The sequence below is a fragment of the Thunnus maccoyii genome, chromosome 22 (assembly GCF_910596095.1).
Source record: "Thunnus maccoyii chromosome 22, fThuMac1.1, whole genome shotgun sequence".
Taxonomy (NCBI): domain Eukaryota; kingdom Metazoa; phylum Chordata; class Actinopteri; order Scombriformes; family Scombridae; genus Thunnus; species Thunnus maccoyii.
In genome coordinates this window covers 26,296,128-26,312,220 of record NC_056554.1, presented here as the reverse complement: position 1 = coordinate 26,312,220, position 16,093 = coordinate 26,296,128, and the positions used below count along the sequence as shown (strand labels likewise).

The window sequence follows — 16,093 nt, the reverse complement described above, 5'->3', positions numbered from 1 at the left end:
ATCTGTCTGATAACACACACACACGCCCCGGAGGTCGTAGGTCAACCTGAACCGTCTGGATGTTTGTTTCTGTGAGTTTAAACATGTTCAATGCTAAGATGTGATCTAATATTAAAGGAGTTATTGTGTCTGTGCTGTACAGCGAGACACCTGGCAGGTAGCTGTGTGTCCAGGTCTACCTCGCCCCCCGTTTGTGCCTCATGGATTCATTTTTACATTCCAGTCACAGAGCTGAACATCTGTTTCCCTAAAACATAAATACCAGGTGATCTCTGCGTATCTGTGGGGCTGCAGGCGAGTTCAACGCTAACATGTTAACATGCTGCACCGCTGAGGCTGATGGGAACATCAACGTTATTACAATTCATCCAATTCATCTGTACCAAATATCACGTCAATCCCTCCAATAGTTACAGAGATATTTCACTCTGAACCATAAAGTCAAACCTCATGGTGGCGCTAGAGGAGAAACCAGAGGATCACCAAAGACCAGATCCCACAACAATCCATCTGATAGTTGTTGAGATGTTTCAGTCTGAACCAAAGTGGTGGACTGACTCGCTCTGCTAGCATGGCTGAAAACCCAGAAGGTGGTTTAAAAATACTAAAACCCCAACAAGTCTCTAAAGACTCTCCAGCTGGTCCAGAATGCAGCTGCACGTGTTCTGACTAAAACTAGAAAAAGAGATCACGTAAAATCTAGAATAGAATTTAAAATCCTTCTCCTAACTTACAAAGCCCTTAATGGTTAGGCACCATCATATCTTGAAGAGCTCATAGTACCGTATTATCCCACTAGAACACTGTGCTCCCAGTATGCAGGCTTACTGGTGGTCCCTACAGTCTTTAAAAGTAGAATGGGAGGCAGAGCCTTCAGCTATCAGGCTCCTCTTCTATGGAACCATCTTCCAGATTCAGTCCGGGGTGCAGACCCCCTCTCTATGTTTAAGAGTAGGCTTAAAACTTTCCTTTTTGATAAAGCTTATAGTTAGGGCCGACCAGGCTCGCCTTGGATCAGCCCTTAGTTATGCTGCTATAGGCCTAGACTGCTGGGGGACTTCCCATGATGCACTGGGCATCAGGCAGTATGTCTTCCAACTCCAGATGTGAGGATTTTGCAGTCCTTCAGAAGTAAAATAGACACAATTAGATCGAATCTACTTCAGTGTCAGTGTATGAATGGTTGATGCTGAGACGCTGTCAGTTATTCCCAGTTTAAACCAGCAAACTGCTTTTTAAATTCCATTTCCAGTTTTAATGAAGATTTGCTTGACATTGTAAATTATTCTCTTCAGATGGGCGTCTTCCCTTCTGCTCTTAAAACCGTCACAGTTAAACCTCTTCTGAAGAGAAGCAACTTGGATGCTTCCATACTTGAAAGCTACAGACCAGTAACACAATCTACCATTTTAAAGCAAAATTTTAGAGAAGTTTGTTTTTAACCAGTTAAATGATTTTGAACTCTTACAAAATTTTGGTTTTTGGACCAACCATATTAGTATTACTGTACTTAAACGCAGCCTTTGATACAGGAGACCACTCAGTTCTTTTAGACAGACTTCCCAGTTTGACTGGCCTCTCTGGTACTGTTTCTTACTGGTTTAAATCTTATCCTATCAAGAGAATTTTTGTGAGTATTGATCAATGTTCATCTAAAAGCCATGACATTAATTGTGGTGTTCCTCAAGGTTCAGTTTCAGGTCCTGCTCTGTTTAATCTTTACATGCAGCCACGTGGAACCATCATCAGTCTCCGTCGCTACGCCGATGACACACAGCTTTACGATGTCGTGTCGGTGCCTTTTCTAATCGTATTCTAGATATCAAATTATGGACGGCAGAGACTTTTTTACAGCTCAGTCGGGACAAAACGGAAGTCTTGTTCATTGATACTGAAGCTCAGAGAGAGAAACTGTGAAACTGCAAACACCGGCACCAAATACCCGTCAACTGGTGAAAAACTCACAAGTCATCTTTGACTCAGATCTCAGTTTTGAACCTCACATTAGAAATATCACTAAGAATGAATTTTATCATTTGAAAAACATTGCCGGAGTGCAACCGTTCCTCTCTCAAGCCAATACAGAGACACTACTGCACACTTTCATTAGCTGCAGGATTGACTACTGTAATGCTCTACTTAAGAAGAATATAGAATATGAGAATATATCAGCTGCATGTGTGTTGATGAAGACCAGACAGAGAACAAACATTACACCAATATAAAGTCTCTGCATTGGCTGCATAGGCCCTTTTATTGGTGTATAAAGCTCTTAATGGTCTAAGTCCTACCTCTTTATCAGATATGCTTGTATCCTATGAACCCTCTGGAACCTTTGGGTCTTCTGGTAGCGGCCTTTTAATTAAAGTCAGAACAAAAACCCACAGTGAGGCCACTTTTTATCACTACGGTCCTCGTCTCTAGAACAGCTTCAGTGTTGATCATTTTAAAAGCAAACTCAAGATCTTCCTTTTTAATCCGGCGTTTAATTGAACTTTATTTATTTAATTTATTTATCTGTTTTATTTATATGTTTTAGCCTGTTTTACTGCCTTTTATTCTATTAATAACCTACTTTTTATTTCTGGTTTTATTTACTCCAACACATCTCGTCTCTTTTAATGTTTTATTATTTTATCTCCATCTTTGTTTTCCTTTTAATACCCGAACTTTCATCCCTGGTTTTACTCACCGGGGGGGGGGGGGGGGGGGTAATTGTGTAAAGCACTTTGTGTGTTACATTGCATTTGTATGAAAAGTGTTATACAAATAAAGTCTGATTGATTGATCCTCCTCCTCCATTAATGCATGTTACTAACTTCCTCAGAGTTCTTGTGTTTTCTCGTCTCACGGGTTCTTGTGGATCAGGGTCCTGGACCACCTGGTTATGGATTGCTGGCTTCTGTGGGTTGTGGTTGCTCCTGCTTGACACCCACATCTACTATTATTATGATTAGTTTCTATATATATATGTATATATTTCTATCATTATTACTGTTGTTATTAAGCGTCTCTGTGTCTCTCTCAACCAGTCAGAGTCCGGTTCTGCTTGAGGTTTCTTCCCGTTAAAGGGGAGTTTTTCCTCACTGCGTCACCGAGTGCTGCTCATGGAGGAATGTTGAGTCTGGACCTGCTCTATGTGAAAAAGCCCTGAGACGACTTCTGTTATATATAAATAAAACTGACTTGACTTCCTCATTTCCAGAATCTTTAAAGACTCTTTGAACCATTTGGATGTAAAAATATTCAGTCTGCTGCAAGATTAAAACAGGTTTTTAACACATTTTCCAAGTTGAGATTCAGTTAAAACAGCTAAAACAAACTACTGAAGGAGCTGATTTACCTCTTTTTGTCTGACACAAGAAAAACATAAAAGAATGATTCATGTGCGAAAGTATAAAATAATAAAAAGTCCAATTTATAACTGATAGAAGACTTTTAAACTTTGGCTCATAACATACAACTTAGCACAGTCAACACTGGAAACACGTGAAACTAATCTCTCTGCGCGGTTTGAAGAGTCAAAGCACTTTTTGTGTTTTGGGTTCAAAGGTCACCAGGGAAATATTGATCAGAGATCGAATGTAGTGAGAAGACATGCGAGGCACTTCTTAAAGGACGAGTTCCCAGTGTTCCCAGTGTGTTAAACCAGCAGTCAGGTGTCTGTAATCATTCCTCCTGTTCATACTGGATATTAAAAGATCCTTCAAATGTGTTTTCAATGGAAGTGATGGAGGCCAAAATCCACAGTGTGTCCACACAGTCATTTAAAAGTCTGTGTGAAGCTTCTATTCAGCTTCAGCAGTCTGAGTTAGTCATATCAAGTGGATATCTGACACATTTACAGTCTTTTTAGCATCAAATTCCCTCTTTGTGTTTCCTCGGACAGTGTTTCCCTGTTGAGCTGCAGGTGGAAGTATAGTAACAAAAAGAGGGACTTTGGCACTAAAAAGACTGTAACGTTGAAAGATATCTACTTGATTTGACTCATTTGGACGCTGAAGCTTCATATTAGCTTCAGACTGTGGGTTTTGTCCTCCATCACTTCCATTGTAAGGTCATTATGAAGGGATCTTCTAATGGTCAGTATGAACAGGAGGAATGATTTGATTGGACTCCTGACTGACCGTCCGTTCATCACTTTGGTCCAGTTGATCCTGCAGAACATCGTAACCTGAAACCTGTGACCAGTTACACACACAAACACACACAGACTGACAACAGGACATCTCACTGGGCGGGACGGTTCATCTTTATTGTGATTGGCTGACAGAGACTCCCCTTCAACCCGTGGACATTCTCTTATATATCAATAATAACAACCATAATATTTTCATTCATGAATGGATTTATAGAAGTCGTGTTGACAGATATAACTCAGAGTGGACGGGACAAACAAGGACGGACGTTACGACGTTACTCCGACAGTGAAAGGACCGGAGGTGAACGTCAGGTCACATGATCTCCAACAGCGACAGTTTGCTCCTGAATCCCCCAATCAACAACAACAATGACATCACCGCAGCAGCCTTCAATGTGAAGACCCCATCATGCATCAGTCCAGTATACAGTAAAGGAGGCTGGGAGTTGCCATGGAAACCCTCCCTGTAGTGCTGTAGTGCTGACAGCTGAACTGAATGAATCACATTATTTAATCAGGTTATGTTTAATCTGATCACCAGTCAAATATTACAGACATACTGGGTTTCTGCACTGATCCACTCGGCTCTTTCAGTTATTGTGGTAAAAAAAAAGGCTGAAAATAAGCTGCAAAGTTCTTAAAAAGCATCTAATTAAAGTAAAGAAGGTTTGGTGGTCACTTCACAACGTATTCATGACCTGATTTGGTTGACAAATGTTTATTTAATCTTGCTCGGAGGGTACAGGAGTAGCCTGAATCACTGCCCACATCTAGGATTTATTCAGCTGGTTGGAAAAGTCAATCAGAGCTTCTCAGGTGGGAGGAATAACGGGAACGTCTGGGAATTCTCCGTCTTTTTCTCTCATATTGTGTTTCTAAGTGAGTTGATCACTTTCTGGTATGAACTCTCACTATTAACTGTTAATGTGCTGTTGAATTCTTGCCTGCAGGAGTTGGAGTGGAGGGTTGGTGGGGTTATGGGACTGGTATGGTTTAGTTTGGGCTGTACTGTGTTTTTTTTGGTAACGCTTTACTTCACAGGTCCCCTTCTTTTGGACAATTGTTTAACTGACAGAAAATATGTAGTTTTCAGTGTGTAGTTTTGTTTTTTTTCAATAATTTCCTAAAAGTAGCTGCTGTGTAACTGTTCATTCTTAGGACATTTCTTGGAAAGGATTATGTACTTTGGTAGTGTACGAGAAATGTGCTCATTATATGTGCATAACATGCTAATAAGTAGTTTGACACACAAAACAACACAATGAAAACTGAGTATTTTCTGTCAGTTAAAGAAAAATCACCAAATAAACCAACTTAACTGTTTAAACTTGTAAAATATCCTAAAAATTTAATGTTAAATACCTACAAATTACTCAGAAAACTTCCAGTTAATTAGTGTAAAATTAAAGGACCTGTGAAATAAAGTGTTGCCGTTTTTTAAGAAAAGATGTCTTCCTGAGCTAAAGACACATAAATGGCCAGAAAAATGTCTTCTGCTGTGAACGAGATGTTTGCAGTTTTACAGGTTGTTGAAGGTTTTATTTTATTTATAGAAATAACAGCTCTGAAATCTACACTTCCTCAGTCAAACATCAAACATGTTAACTGCTTCTAGTAAACTCGACTCTTGACGGGACGGAGGCAGACTGGAATAAAATGTTCCTATTATTGAAAACACTGTTTCACAGCAATGTTCAGATATTCTTTACTTTAGCAGGAACTTAAAGATAACTGTGTGACATTTTTAGACTTCTGAAGGTTTTGTCCAAATTACCTTCAGACTTTTCTTATCACATGAATGAATGTTTGTCAGTGGGAACAGATGAGACACCTCCAGACACCGGAATCAGAGCAAGATTAAAGTCTTCTGTCACATGTTGGGGAATATGTTAAGCATTGATATGTGGTGTTTTAGAGCTGATCAAAGGGGAATTATCAGACATTTAAGTGGTGAATCAGACACATGCTCTTGTTCCTGAGGGCCAAACAACTGACTGACTTCAGACGTGATCTTTGGTCCTGAATATCAGATCCTCTCATTCACCTTCGTCCCAGAGAGCTTTGAAACACGAGACAAATATTTTTTGTTATTTTTCTTTTCTTTACAAAATGAAACTTTTTCCTGAAATGTATGTTTAGTATAAAAACATTGATCACTCTACTCGGCTTAAAAACATGATCATAGTCAAATATCAGGTACAAAAAGTGCTAAAATATAAAACCATTAACAGTTCAATAGTTCCAATAGTTCCAATAGTTCCAATATTTCCGGTGACGTCCTCAAACCTGGAACAGTTCCCACACTCAGGGATCTGGGACTTTTCAAAAACATCATAAAATTACTTTTTACTTCTTCAAACTGTTTTTTTGTTGAATCAGCTAAAATCTGCTTATTCTCTGGAAACTGGAATCTTTCTCTGCTGTGGTTTTGTTCCAGAAGGTTGAAAATAAAAAGCTTTAAAGTGATTCTCAACCACAAATCTTTAGTACTTTTTCCCCCATTTCAACTCCTAGCTGAGCACCAACTCTTTACCAGACTGCAAACTCTTAACAAACCTTTCAACTCTGCAAGGATTAGTGTTTGATATTGAAACGATAGATCTTGGTTGAAGTATCAATTTAAAGTTTAAAAACAGTTCTAGACCCCTCAGTGTGGGAACTTTTGAGGACACAGGCTCATTAAAATAGAGTACTTTTACAACCTCAAAAAAAAAAAGCACCAGAATTGGACTTACAACCATTTGTGGGTGTCAAACCACAGTTTGAAAAACTCGTAGTCCTGTTCAAGAGTTCAGTAATGTGACGTAAATATTCCCGAAAGGCTTCTTGAAAGTCTTCTAGTATTCCAGGGAATTTCATCACCTGAACAATCACAGTAATTTGGATAATGCCTTGAGAAAAAAGTTCTCAAAATATTTCCACAAAAGCGTGGGCAGTATTCTCAAAGATTCCCAAAGATTTCCTCAAAATGTTCCACATTGTTTTCCGAGGCGACCCCGGAATATTCCTCACAGGTTATGAAGAGTATGACACTGATCCTTTACCAGAACCTTTTTGCATATCACCACATAAATCCCTCCAGAACCTCCAGATGTCCCTCGGGTAAATATTCCCAAACTGACTGAGTTTACCGACTAGTCTGTTTGGAATTTCTGGGAGTCAGAAATGTTCCTGCGCAGATTCCACAACATTCTTTAAAAAATCCACAATAATTCCTAAAAAAGTGTTCAGATAAAATCACAGAATACTCCTAATAGAGTATTTGGAGATATCCACAGTACTGAAAATTCACTCGGACACCTTCCAGCTCGAAATAAAAGTCCCTTCGCTCCTAAATGTCTCGGTTTTTGGCAGTCGTAGTGGCAGTGGCAGTTTGGGAGCTTTAGTTATGACCATCAACTGATCCCGTGAAGAGTTTTCTTTGTTTTTACACAAAAACATCATGAAAGAACAAATCTTTGCATTTCCAATAAAATCCAATAGAGACCATTCAGTCCTTGATCTGCTGGGATTCCTGTTTTTCTGCTGTGCAAATCCAACCAGCACAGCACCAACCTGCTGTTACTGTGTGACGAACACAGCTGGGAACCAATCCCAGCTGTGCTTTCATGCAGTGGGCGGGGCTTAGTGGTAACAGCAGGGCCAGAGGGGCCAGTTACAACGTCTCCACGTCCAATCAGATGCGTCATTTGAACAAAATTTGTTTTTTATGTGCTGGATGCTGGTTGGTTGGTGTCCTGTGAGTCTAGGATTTTAAGGGATTTCAGGGATTAAAAAGTGACCAATCAGGTCAAGGTAGGAGGATCTTTGGGTTTCCTGAGCAGTGGATGGCTGGTATGATCCTGAGTGTTTACCAGCTGGGCGCTAGCTTAAGTCTAAAAACTTCTCTGTGGCTGGTTCTGATTGGTCAAAATAACAAAGTAGACAGAGTGTTGTTGCACCTGAATTAAAAAGTATGAAGCATCAGGAGAATCCTCATTATTTAGTGTTCTGAGTCGCTGTGAAAGTTTTGTGCATCCTTAATGTCACAGCTGAGGACTCTCATCGGTCTGACCATCAGGAGGCGGTCTCTGATTGGTCATAAAGTTGGGTTGAATCAGTAAAAATGCATCCTGAGTGTTGTGGTTTTGGACAGTATGACGAGGCGGCGCTGTGATTGGTCAGTAGAGCAGGGTGGGCGGAGCTTTTTGTATCCTGAGTGTCTGGATGGAGAAGAGGATTTTCTTCTGGTGGCCGGCGAGGGTCACGCCCACTCTGAGCAGGTCTCTATGGAAACAAAGTACGGAAAGAGATAAGAGCCAAAAACACAGATAAAACTTAAATCTTCAGCCAAAAACTGAACTATGAATCAATTCTTTTATACATTTACTATACAAGGGAACTCAAATTTACTTGCCACTAAAAAATCTTAAAGATTCAGTTTTCTTGGACTGGGCTGAGGGTGAACTCTGCCATATGGTGGTATGTTCTATATTTCTCTGACTGGCATATTATGATGTGTTCAATGGCTGTATAGTGTTTGTATTCATATCTTCTAATGAAAAATAAGATTTGATTAAAAAAAGAGATTCAGTTTTCTTTTAGAAAAATACAAAAGTAACTAAGCACATTTACTCAAGTACTGTACTTAAGTATAATTTTGAGGTACTTGTACTTTACTTGAGTATTTCCATGTGATGCTACTTTATACTTCCACTTCACTACATTTCAGAGGGAAATATTGTACTTTCTACCACCGCTGGCGGCACGGTAGGCATTGGAGGGCAATGTCTGTCCAACTGGGTTTTTGTGCCACCCCGACATTCAGATTGACAGTTTTCCCGCCCTATCAGATTCATATGAACTTCCTCTGTTAGTGTACATGACTGACATTACGCTACATTGTGCATTTGCTGTCAGAAGGCGGTTTTGTGTAGCTAGCAGCTGGACGAAAGTCGGAAACTACGGCTAAACAGCTCTCTATGAAAAACTCGTCTAGAGGATGACGCATGTTGGGTGCATGAAGAGAAGTCGCGGAAAGGATGGTCGTGAGACGTTTGTTGGCGCTAAAGGATCCATTCAGTCACCAAACACCAGATCCAGGCGCACCAACTTGACACATCTTGTCTTTTGAAAGAGAACCAACTGACACTTCGGATTACGACGACTTAATGAACCTTTTCAACTCAAAGCCCAGAAGACTCCACCTTGTGCAGGAATAGTAGCTGCAGGTAAGCCGGTGTTTTTTTTATTCTGGCCCGTCGTGGCATGTTCTGACTGCGGTTTCAGAGGAAGTTCTGAATTGTAACATATCCATTGTTCAATTTTTGTTTGTAGCTACTCTCATAACAAGGGTTGTACAGTGTTGGATTAGTTATTATCATGTTATTTCCTCTTTTATGTATAGACAGCAATTCATCTCATTCACGTTACACTACCAAAAAAAATGTCCGATCTAAAAAGGAATGCCCATCCGTGAAAACCTCAAGCCGCCTTGTTGTCTGGCGCTGGCTCTGCTTTCTACTCCACTACATTTATTTGACAGCTTTAGTTACTTTTCAGATGAAGATTTGACACAATGGATAATATAACAAGCTTTTAAAATACAACACATTGTTAAAGATGAAACCAGTGGTTTCCAACCTTTTTGTCTTTTGACGTCTTACAAAAAGCAGTGTGTAGTCGGGGTCACATTTCACATGTCTATGAGTTGTTAACAGCTCCACCAAATAGTGATTTTTCCAATGATCCAATATTTCAGCAAAAATCAAAGATTAGAGAAAAAGTCCAGAAACTGAAAACTGGTTTGTGTATCAGAACTTGGAGGATGTATGTAGTGAATCTTACTCGGTGTTGATCTGCGAGACGATGTCCAGGCTGGTGAATCCAGCTTGCAGGAAGCTCTGCTCGTATCTCTCCATCTTTATGGCTCGAAGCCACTCGGAGACTGAACTACAGGCTGAGAGGGAAGGGGGGGGGCGCTGGTCCAACAGAGGCTGTGATGAGCTGAGACAGACAGACAGGATTAATGATACTGAACCATGACGAGCTGACAGAAGAGTTTCAGGTTTAGACCTGCACTTCTAGACTGGAAATATGTGAAAGTTTGATCCCATGCGGAGATGTCGACTGTCTGGAAACCTTCAGACGTCTCTGTAGCAGAGTTCAGGGTGTGTTTGTCCGTTTTATGTCACTGATGTTTTGTTGTTTATTGTTTCTGAAGTTGTTTAAATGATATAAATCTGAGCAGATATCCTGACTTTTAGGTCGTATTCAGACCAGATCAGGCGTTGCAGCACCGCCGCAGGGTTGAGCGGAGGTGTGGGTGTGTTGTGCTCTAGAACATAACCGCCGTGAACCAATCAGAAAATAACATTTTATCATCATTATCATTATTCATCATCTCTCTCTCGTCAGTCAGGAAGCCGACAGCAGAGTCTGACTTTACTTTGAAGAGAAACGTCCTCCCTCATGGCAGAGTTTACAGATCTGATCAGTCTGATCGCCGGCTGTGATTGGCCGCCGCAGCGTGACGTCGGGTTGATTCTGGATCAACTTTCTCACCACAGGCTGCTGCAGTCGAGACCGGCCACCTAAACACCCCCCCCCCCCCCCGCCCGTCAGATTTGGACAGAATACGTCTCTTGTTTGGCTCAAACTCCACAAACACTGGATCCTACAGTTCCCATAATGCACCTGGATAGTGTCTTTTCCTTAGATTATTTTTGTAAAGGAAAAGTTTCTACTTTCTTGCTGAGTCAGACGTTCAGGTCGATTCCTCTCTCATGTCTCGTCTCCAGTCTTTATGCTACGCTAAGCTAAGCTAGCTGTAGCTTCTTAGACGCTACGGAGGAATCGGTCTGAACATCCGACTCTTCAGCGAGACAGAAACTTCTGAGTCACACACAGCTGTCCACATCTGCAGGTACGAACCGATGCTGTCGTCACTTTTCTAAACTCTACATGTCAGACAGACAGGCAGCCGGCAGACAGACAGGATATTGCTTCGCTCTGAGCTTTAATCCAGGAATGTGAACTGTTCTGCACCTGCTCCTGTAAACAACTCTGTCTGTATAAACAGCTGCCAATCACACAGCTGGGAGGCTCACAAGCCCCGCCCCCTGCACACACACACACACACACACACACATGTTTTGTTTGAGTGTGTGTGTGTGTGTGTGTGTGCCTGCCTTTGTCTCCACGCCAGACTCTGACCTTTGACCCCTGAACCCCAGCAGCTGCTGCATGAATGACATTCCACAGCTGCCAATCAAACTCTCTCTAACGACCCTCACCTCGGTCCGTCCGCGATCGTCACCTTCAGGGAGGCGGGGTTACGGATCAGCCTGTCGAGCGCCGACACCACGTCGCAGAACCTCGGCCGATTGGCTCGTTCCTTCTGCCAGCAGTCCAGCATGAGCGAGTGCAGAGAGGCGGGGCAGTCCGGCGGCGGCGGCAGCCGGTAGTCCTGCTCGATGGCGTTGATCACCTGACGGACAGACGCAGGGAGACGGGTGAGAGAGAGACAGGTGAGAGAGAGACGGGTGAGAGAGAGACAGGTGAGAGAGAGACGGGTGAGAGAGAGACGGGTGAGAGAGAGACGGGTGAGAGAGAGACAGGTGAGAGAGAGACGGGTGAGAGAGACGGGTGAGAGAGAGACAGGTGAGAGAGAGACGGGTGAGAGAGACGGGTGAGAGAGACGGGTGAGAGAGAGACGGGTGAGAGAGAGACGGGTGAGAGAGAGACAGGTGAGAGAGAGACAGGTGAGAGAGAGACGGATGAGAGAGACGGGTGAGAGAGAGACGAGTGAGAGAGAGACGGGTGAGAGAGACGGGTGAGAGAGAGACAGGTGAGAGAGAGACGGGTGAGAGAGACGGGTGAGAGAGAGACGGGTGAGAGAGAGACGGGTGAGAGAGAGACAGGTGAGAGAGAGACGGGTGAGAGAGAGACGGGTGAGAGAGAGACGAGTGAGAGAGACGGGTGAGAGAGAGACGGGTGAGAGAGAGACGGGTGAGAGAGAGACGAGTGAGAGAGACGGGTGAGAGAGAGACGGGTGAGAGAGAGACGGGTGAGAGAGACGGGTGAGAGAGACGGGTGAGAGAGACGGGTGAGAGAGAGACGGGTGAGAGAGAGACGGGTGAGAGAGAGACGGGTGAGAGAGACGGGTGAGAGAGACAGGTGAGAGAGAGACGGGTGAGAGAGAGACGGGTGAGAGAGAGACGAGTGAGAGAGACAGGTGAGAGAGAGACGAGTGAGAGAGACGGGTGAGAGAGAGACGGGTGAGAGAGAGACGGGTGAGAGAGAGACGAGTGAGAGAGACGGGTGAGAGAGAGACGGGTGAGAGTTATTAATATGAAACTGTTTCTATTATTTGAAGTCGTTTTGTTTTGTGTTTTAGTTTTTTTCTTTCGGAGGTTTTAACGTGTTTGTTTTCTTACGTCCTGGTTGCTCATGTCCCAGTACGGTCGCTCTCCGTATGACATCACTTCCCACATGACGATGCCGTAACTCCACCCATCGCTGGCCGACGTGAACTTCCTGCAATCAGTCAATTACATAACGATGTTAATTCACTCATAGTGAGTTTAATACGGCTGATCGTCTACGACAAGCTGCGGCGCTGATCCTCACCTGTAGGCGATGGCTTCAGGAGCCGTCCAGCGAATAGGAATCTTCCCTCCCTGACAGAAACACACAGTCAGATAAAGACAGAACAGAAGAGGACCGAGAGCAGAGCCCTGAGGAACTCCACACGTCAGAAAACATCAAATATAAACCAAATGCAGCACTTGCAGGGCTGTCATCATGATGAATCAGGTCTTACCAGAGAGCTGGTGTACGTCGGGTCAGACGAGTTTTCAGTCAGGACCCTGCTGAGACCAAAGTCTGACACCTGAACACGAAAAACACAACAGTTTATTACCAGGATCCTTCAAACTGACGTAAGACAGACAGGTGTGCAGGCAGACAGACAGGTGTGCAGGCAGACAGACAGGTGTGCAGACCGTCTCACCTTACAGACCAGGTTGGAGTTGACCAGGATGTTGCGAGCTGCCAGGTCTCGGTGGACGAAGCTCATGTCGGACAGATACTTCATCCCCGCCGCGATGCCACGCAGCATCCCCACCAGCTGGATGGTGGTGAACTGTCCGTCATTCATCTGCAGACAGACAGGTAGAGTGAGACAGGTAGAGTGAGACAGGTGGAGAGAGACAGGTGGAGTGAGACAGCTGGAGTGAGACAGCTGGAGTGAGACAGGTAGAGTGAGACAGGTAGAGAGAGACAGGTAGAGACAGACAGGTGGAGAGAGACAGGTAGAGAGAGACAGGTAGAGTGAGACAGGTAGAGAGAGACAGGTAGAGACAGACAGGTAGAGTGAGACAGGTAGAGTGAGACAGGTAGAGAGAGACAGGTAGAGACAGACAGGTGGAGAGAGACAGGTAGAGTGAGACAGGTGGATAGAGACAGGTGGAGTGAGACAGGTAGAGAGAGACAGGTAGAGACAGACAGGTAGAGAGAGACAGGTAGAGACAGACAGGTAGAGAGAGACAGGTAGAGACAGACAGGTGGAGAGAGACAGGTAGAGTGAGACAGGTGGATAGAGACAGGTGGAGTGAGACAGGTAGAGAGAGACAGGTAGAGACAGACAGGTAGAGAGAGACAGGTAGAGTGAGACAGGTAGAGAGAGACAGGTAGAGACAGACAGGTAGAGAGAGACAGGTAGAGACAGACAGGTAGAGAGAGACAGGTAGAGTGAGACAGGTGGATAGAGACAGGTGGAGTGAGACAGGTGGAGAGAGACAGGTAGAGAGAAACGGGTGGAGAGAGACGAGTAGAGAGAGACAGGTAGAGACAGACAGGTGGAGAGAGACAGGTAGAGTGAGACAGGTAGAGTGAGACAGGTAGAGAGAGACAGGTAGAGACAGACAGGTAGAGAGAGACAGGTAGAGAGAGACAGGTAGAGACAGACAGGTGGAGAGAGACAGGTAAAGTGAGACAGGTAGAGTGAGACAGGTAGAGACAGACAGGTGGAGAGAGACAGGTAGAGTGAGACAGGTGGATAGAGACAGGTAGAGAGAGACAGGTAGAGTGAGACAGGTAGAGAGAGACAGGTAGAGACAGACAGGTGGAGAGAGACAGGTAAAGTGAGACAGGTAGAGTGAGACAGGTAGAGACAGACAGGTGGAGAGAGACAGGTAGAGTGAGACAGGTGGATAGAGACAGGTGGAGTGAGACAGGTAGAGAGAGACAGGTAGAGACAGACAGGTAGAGAGAGACAGGTAGAGACAGACAGGTAGAGAGAGACAGGTAGAGTGAGACAGGTGGATAGAGACAGGTGGAGTGAGACAGGTAGAGAGAGACAGGTAGAGACAGACAGGTAGAGAGAGACAGGTAGAGACAGACAGGTAGAGAGAGACAGGTAGAGTGAGACAGGTGGAGACAGACAGGTGGAGAGAGACAGGTAGAGTGAGACAGGTGGATAGAGACAGGTGGAGTGAGACAGGTAGAGAGACAGGTAGAGACAGACAGGTAGAGAGAGACAGGTAGAGTGAGACAGGTAGAGAGAGACAGGTAGAGACAGACAGGTAGAGAGAGACAGGTAGAGTGAGACAGGTAGAGAGAGACAGGTAGAGACAGACAGGTAGAGAGAGACAGGTAGAGTGAGACAGGTGGATAGAGACAGGTGGAGTGAGACAGGTAGATACAGGCAGGTAGAGTGAGACAGGTGGAGAGAGAAAGGTAGAGAGAGACAGGTAGATACAGGCAGGTAGAGTGAGACAGGTAGAGACAGACAGGTAGAGACAGACAGGTAAGGATGGAGCTGCCTGTCTCACCCTCAGGAAGCTGTCGAGCGCTCCGTTCTCCATGAACTCGGTGATGATCATGACGGGACAGGAAGTGGTGATGACGCCCTCCAGGTGGATGATGTTCGGGTGCTGGAACTGACCCATGATGGACGCCTCCGACAGGAAGTCCCGCCTCTGCTTGTCCGTGTAGCCGCCCTTCAGCGTCTTGATGGCCACGTAGTTCTCCTTCCGGCCCGGGATCCGTAGCCGCCCCCGGCACACCTCACCGAACTCACCTGGACAGGTACACGAGGAGGCTGCGTTAGACTGATGATCGTTAATATGAGACGACCCGGCCGGCGAGGGAACACACAGCCGTAAAGGTTCTTTAAATAAAGAACACAGAGGACCGAGTACAGAACCCTGAGGAACGCCACCTGTCAGAGCCAATCACAGCAGAGCTCAACTCTCTGTCTTTAATACCGCAGAGGTGTGTACTGTTCCTTTAAGGCTCATTAGCACATACCAACATGTCCACACTTCATACAACACGCACATACATGCAGAGCGTGTGTGTGTGTGTGTTATCCAGGCGGTGGTGAAAACCTTGCACCATTGTTTCCGCGGTAACAGCTATCCAGTTACATCTCACTAATGTCATCACCAGAGACTACTGCTGTTACAGTAGCTACACACACACACACACACACACATGTTGCCCTAGGTCACTTTTGGGGACTTTACATAGACTTACATTGTTTTCCTGGAGACTTCCCCCAACACTAACCACTGACCCAAAACTCAGCTTTTTACCAGTTAGGGGACACGGCTTGTCTCCAGATAACTGGTCTTTAGTCTGAGATCTGTCCCTGAAAGTAGCCTACGACAGACACACACACACACACACACAGTCTCATGTTTACTTTTAATAAAACTGGATTCATGTTGGAGAATGAACCAGATTTGATGTTTTTACAGCATGAACGCGGTTCCTCCTGATGATGGGAAACTTAATGTTCTCCTCTCAGGGGTCAAAGTTCACCAACACTTCTGGCAGACAGTCTTTCTCAGCTCTCCAGGAAACCTGTACAAACTAAAAGCCTCGCTGTAAGACGACTTACTGAGTGTTTTAAAGCACTCAAACGTTATTGTGTTGTCACCTTCATGCAGCCCAAAAAAGTTCCTA

The 16,093-nt window shown here is 44.3% G+C and overlaps 1 protein-coding gene across 3 annotated transcripts in view; it reads right to left on the bottom strand.

Moving 5' to 3' along the window:
* Positions 1-4,234: 4,234 nt before the first annotated feature.
* LOC121889585 (ephrin type-B receptor 4b-like) overlaps positions 4,235-16,093 on the bottom strand; it is a 36,372-nt gene continuing 24,513 nt past the window's right edge. For all 3 annotated transcript variants that reach the window (XM_042401644.1, XM_042401646.1, XM_042401647.1), the window contains exons 14-21: positions 14,956-15,203; positions 13,134-13,280; positions 12,945-13,013; positions 12,752-12,801; positions 12,559-12,658; positions 11,416-11,609; positions 9,968-10,126; positions 4,235-8,407 (exon numbers count right to left, since the gene is read on the bottom strand). In XM_042401644.1, coding sequence (XP_042257578.1) covers positions 8,302-8,407; positions 9,968-10,126; positions 11,416-11,609; positions 12,559-12,658; positions 12,752-12,801; positions 12,945-13,013; positions 13,134-13,280; positions 14,956-15,203 — 1,073 coding nt within the window. In that variant the 3' untranslated portion in view covers positions 4,235-8,301. The remainder of the gene's footprint in view (positions 8,408-9,967; positions 10,127-11,415; positions 11,610-12,558; positions 12,659-12,751; positions 12,802-12,944; positions 13,014-13,133; positions 13,281-14,955; positions 15,204-16,093) is intronic.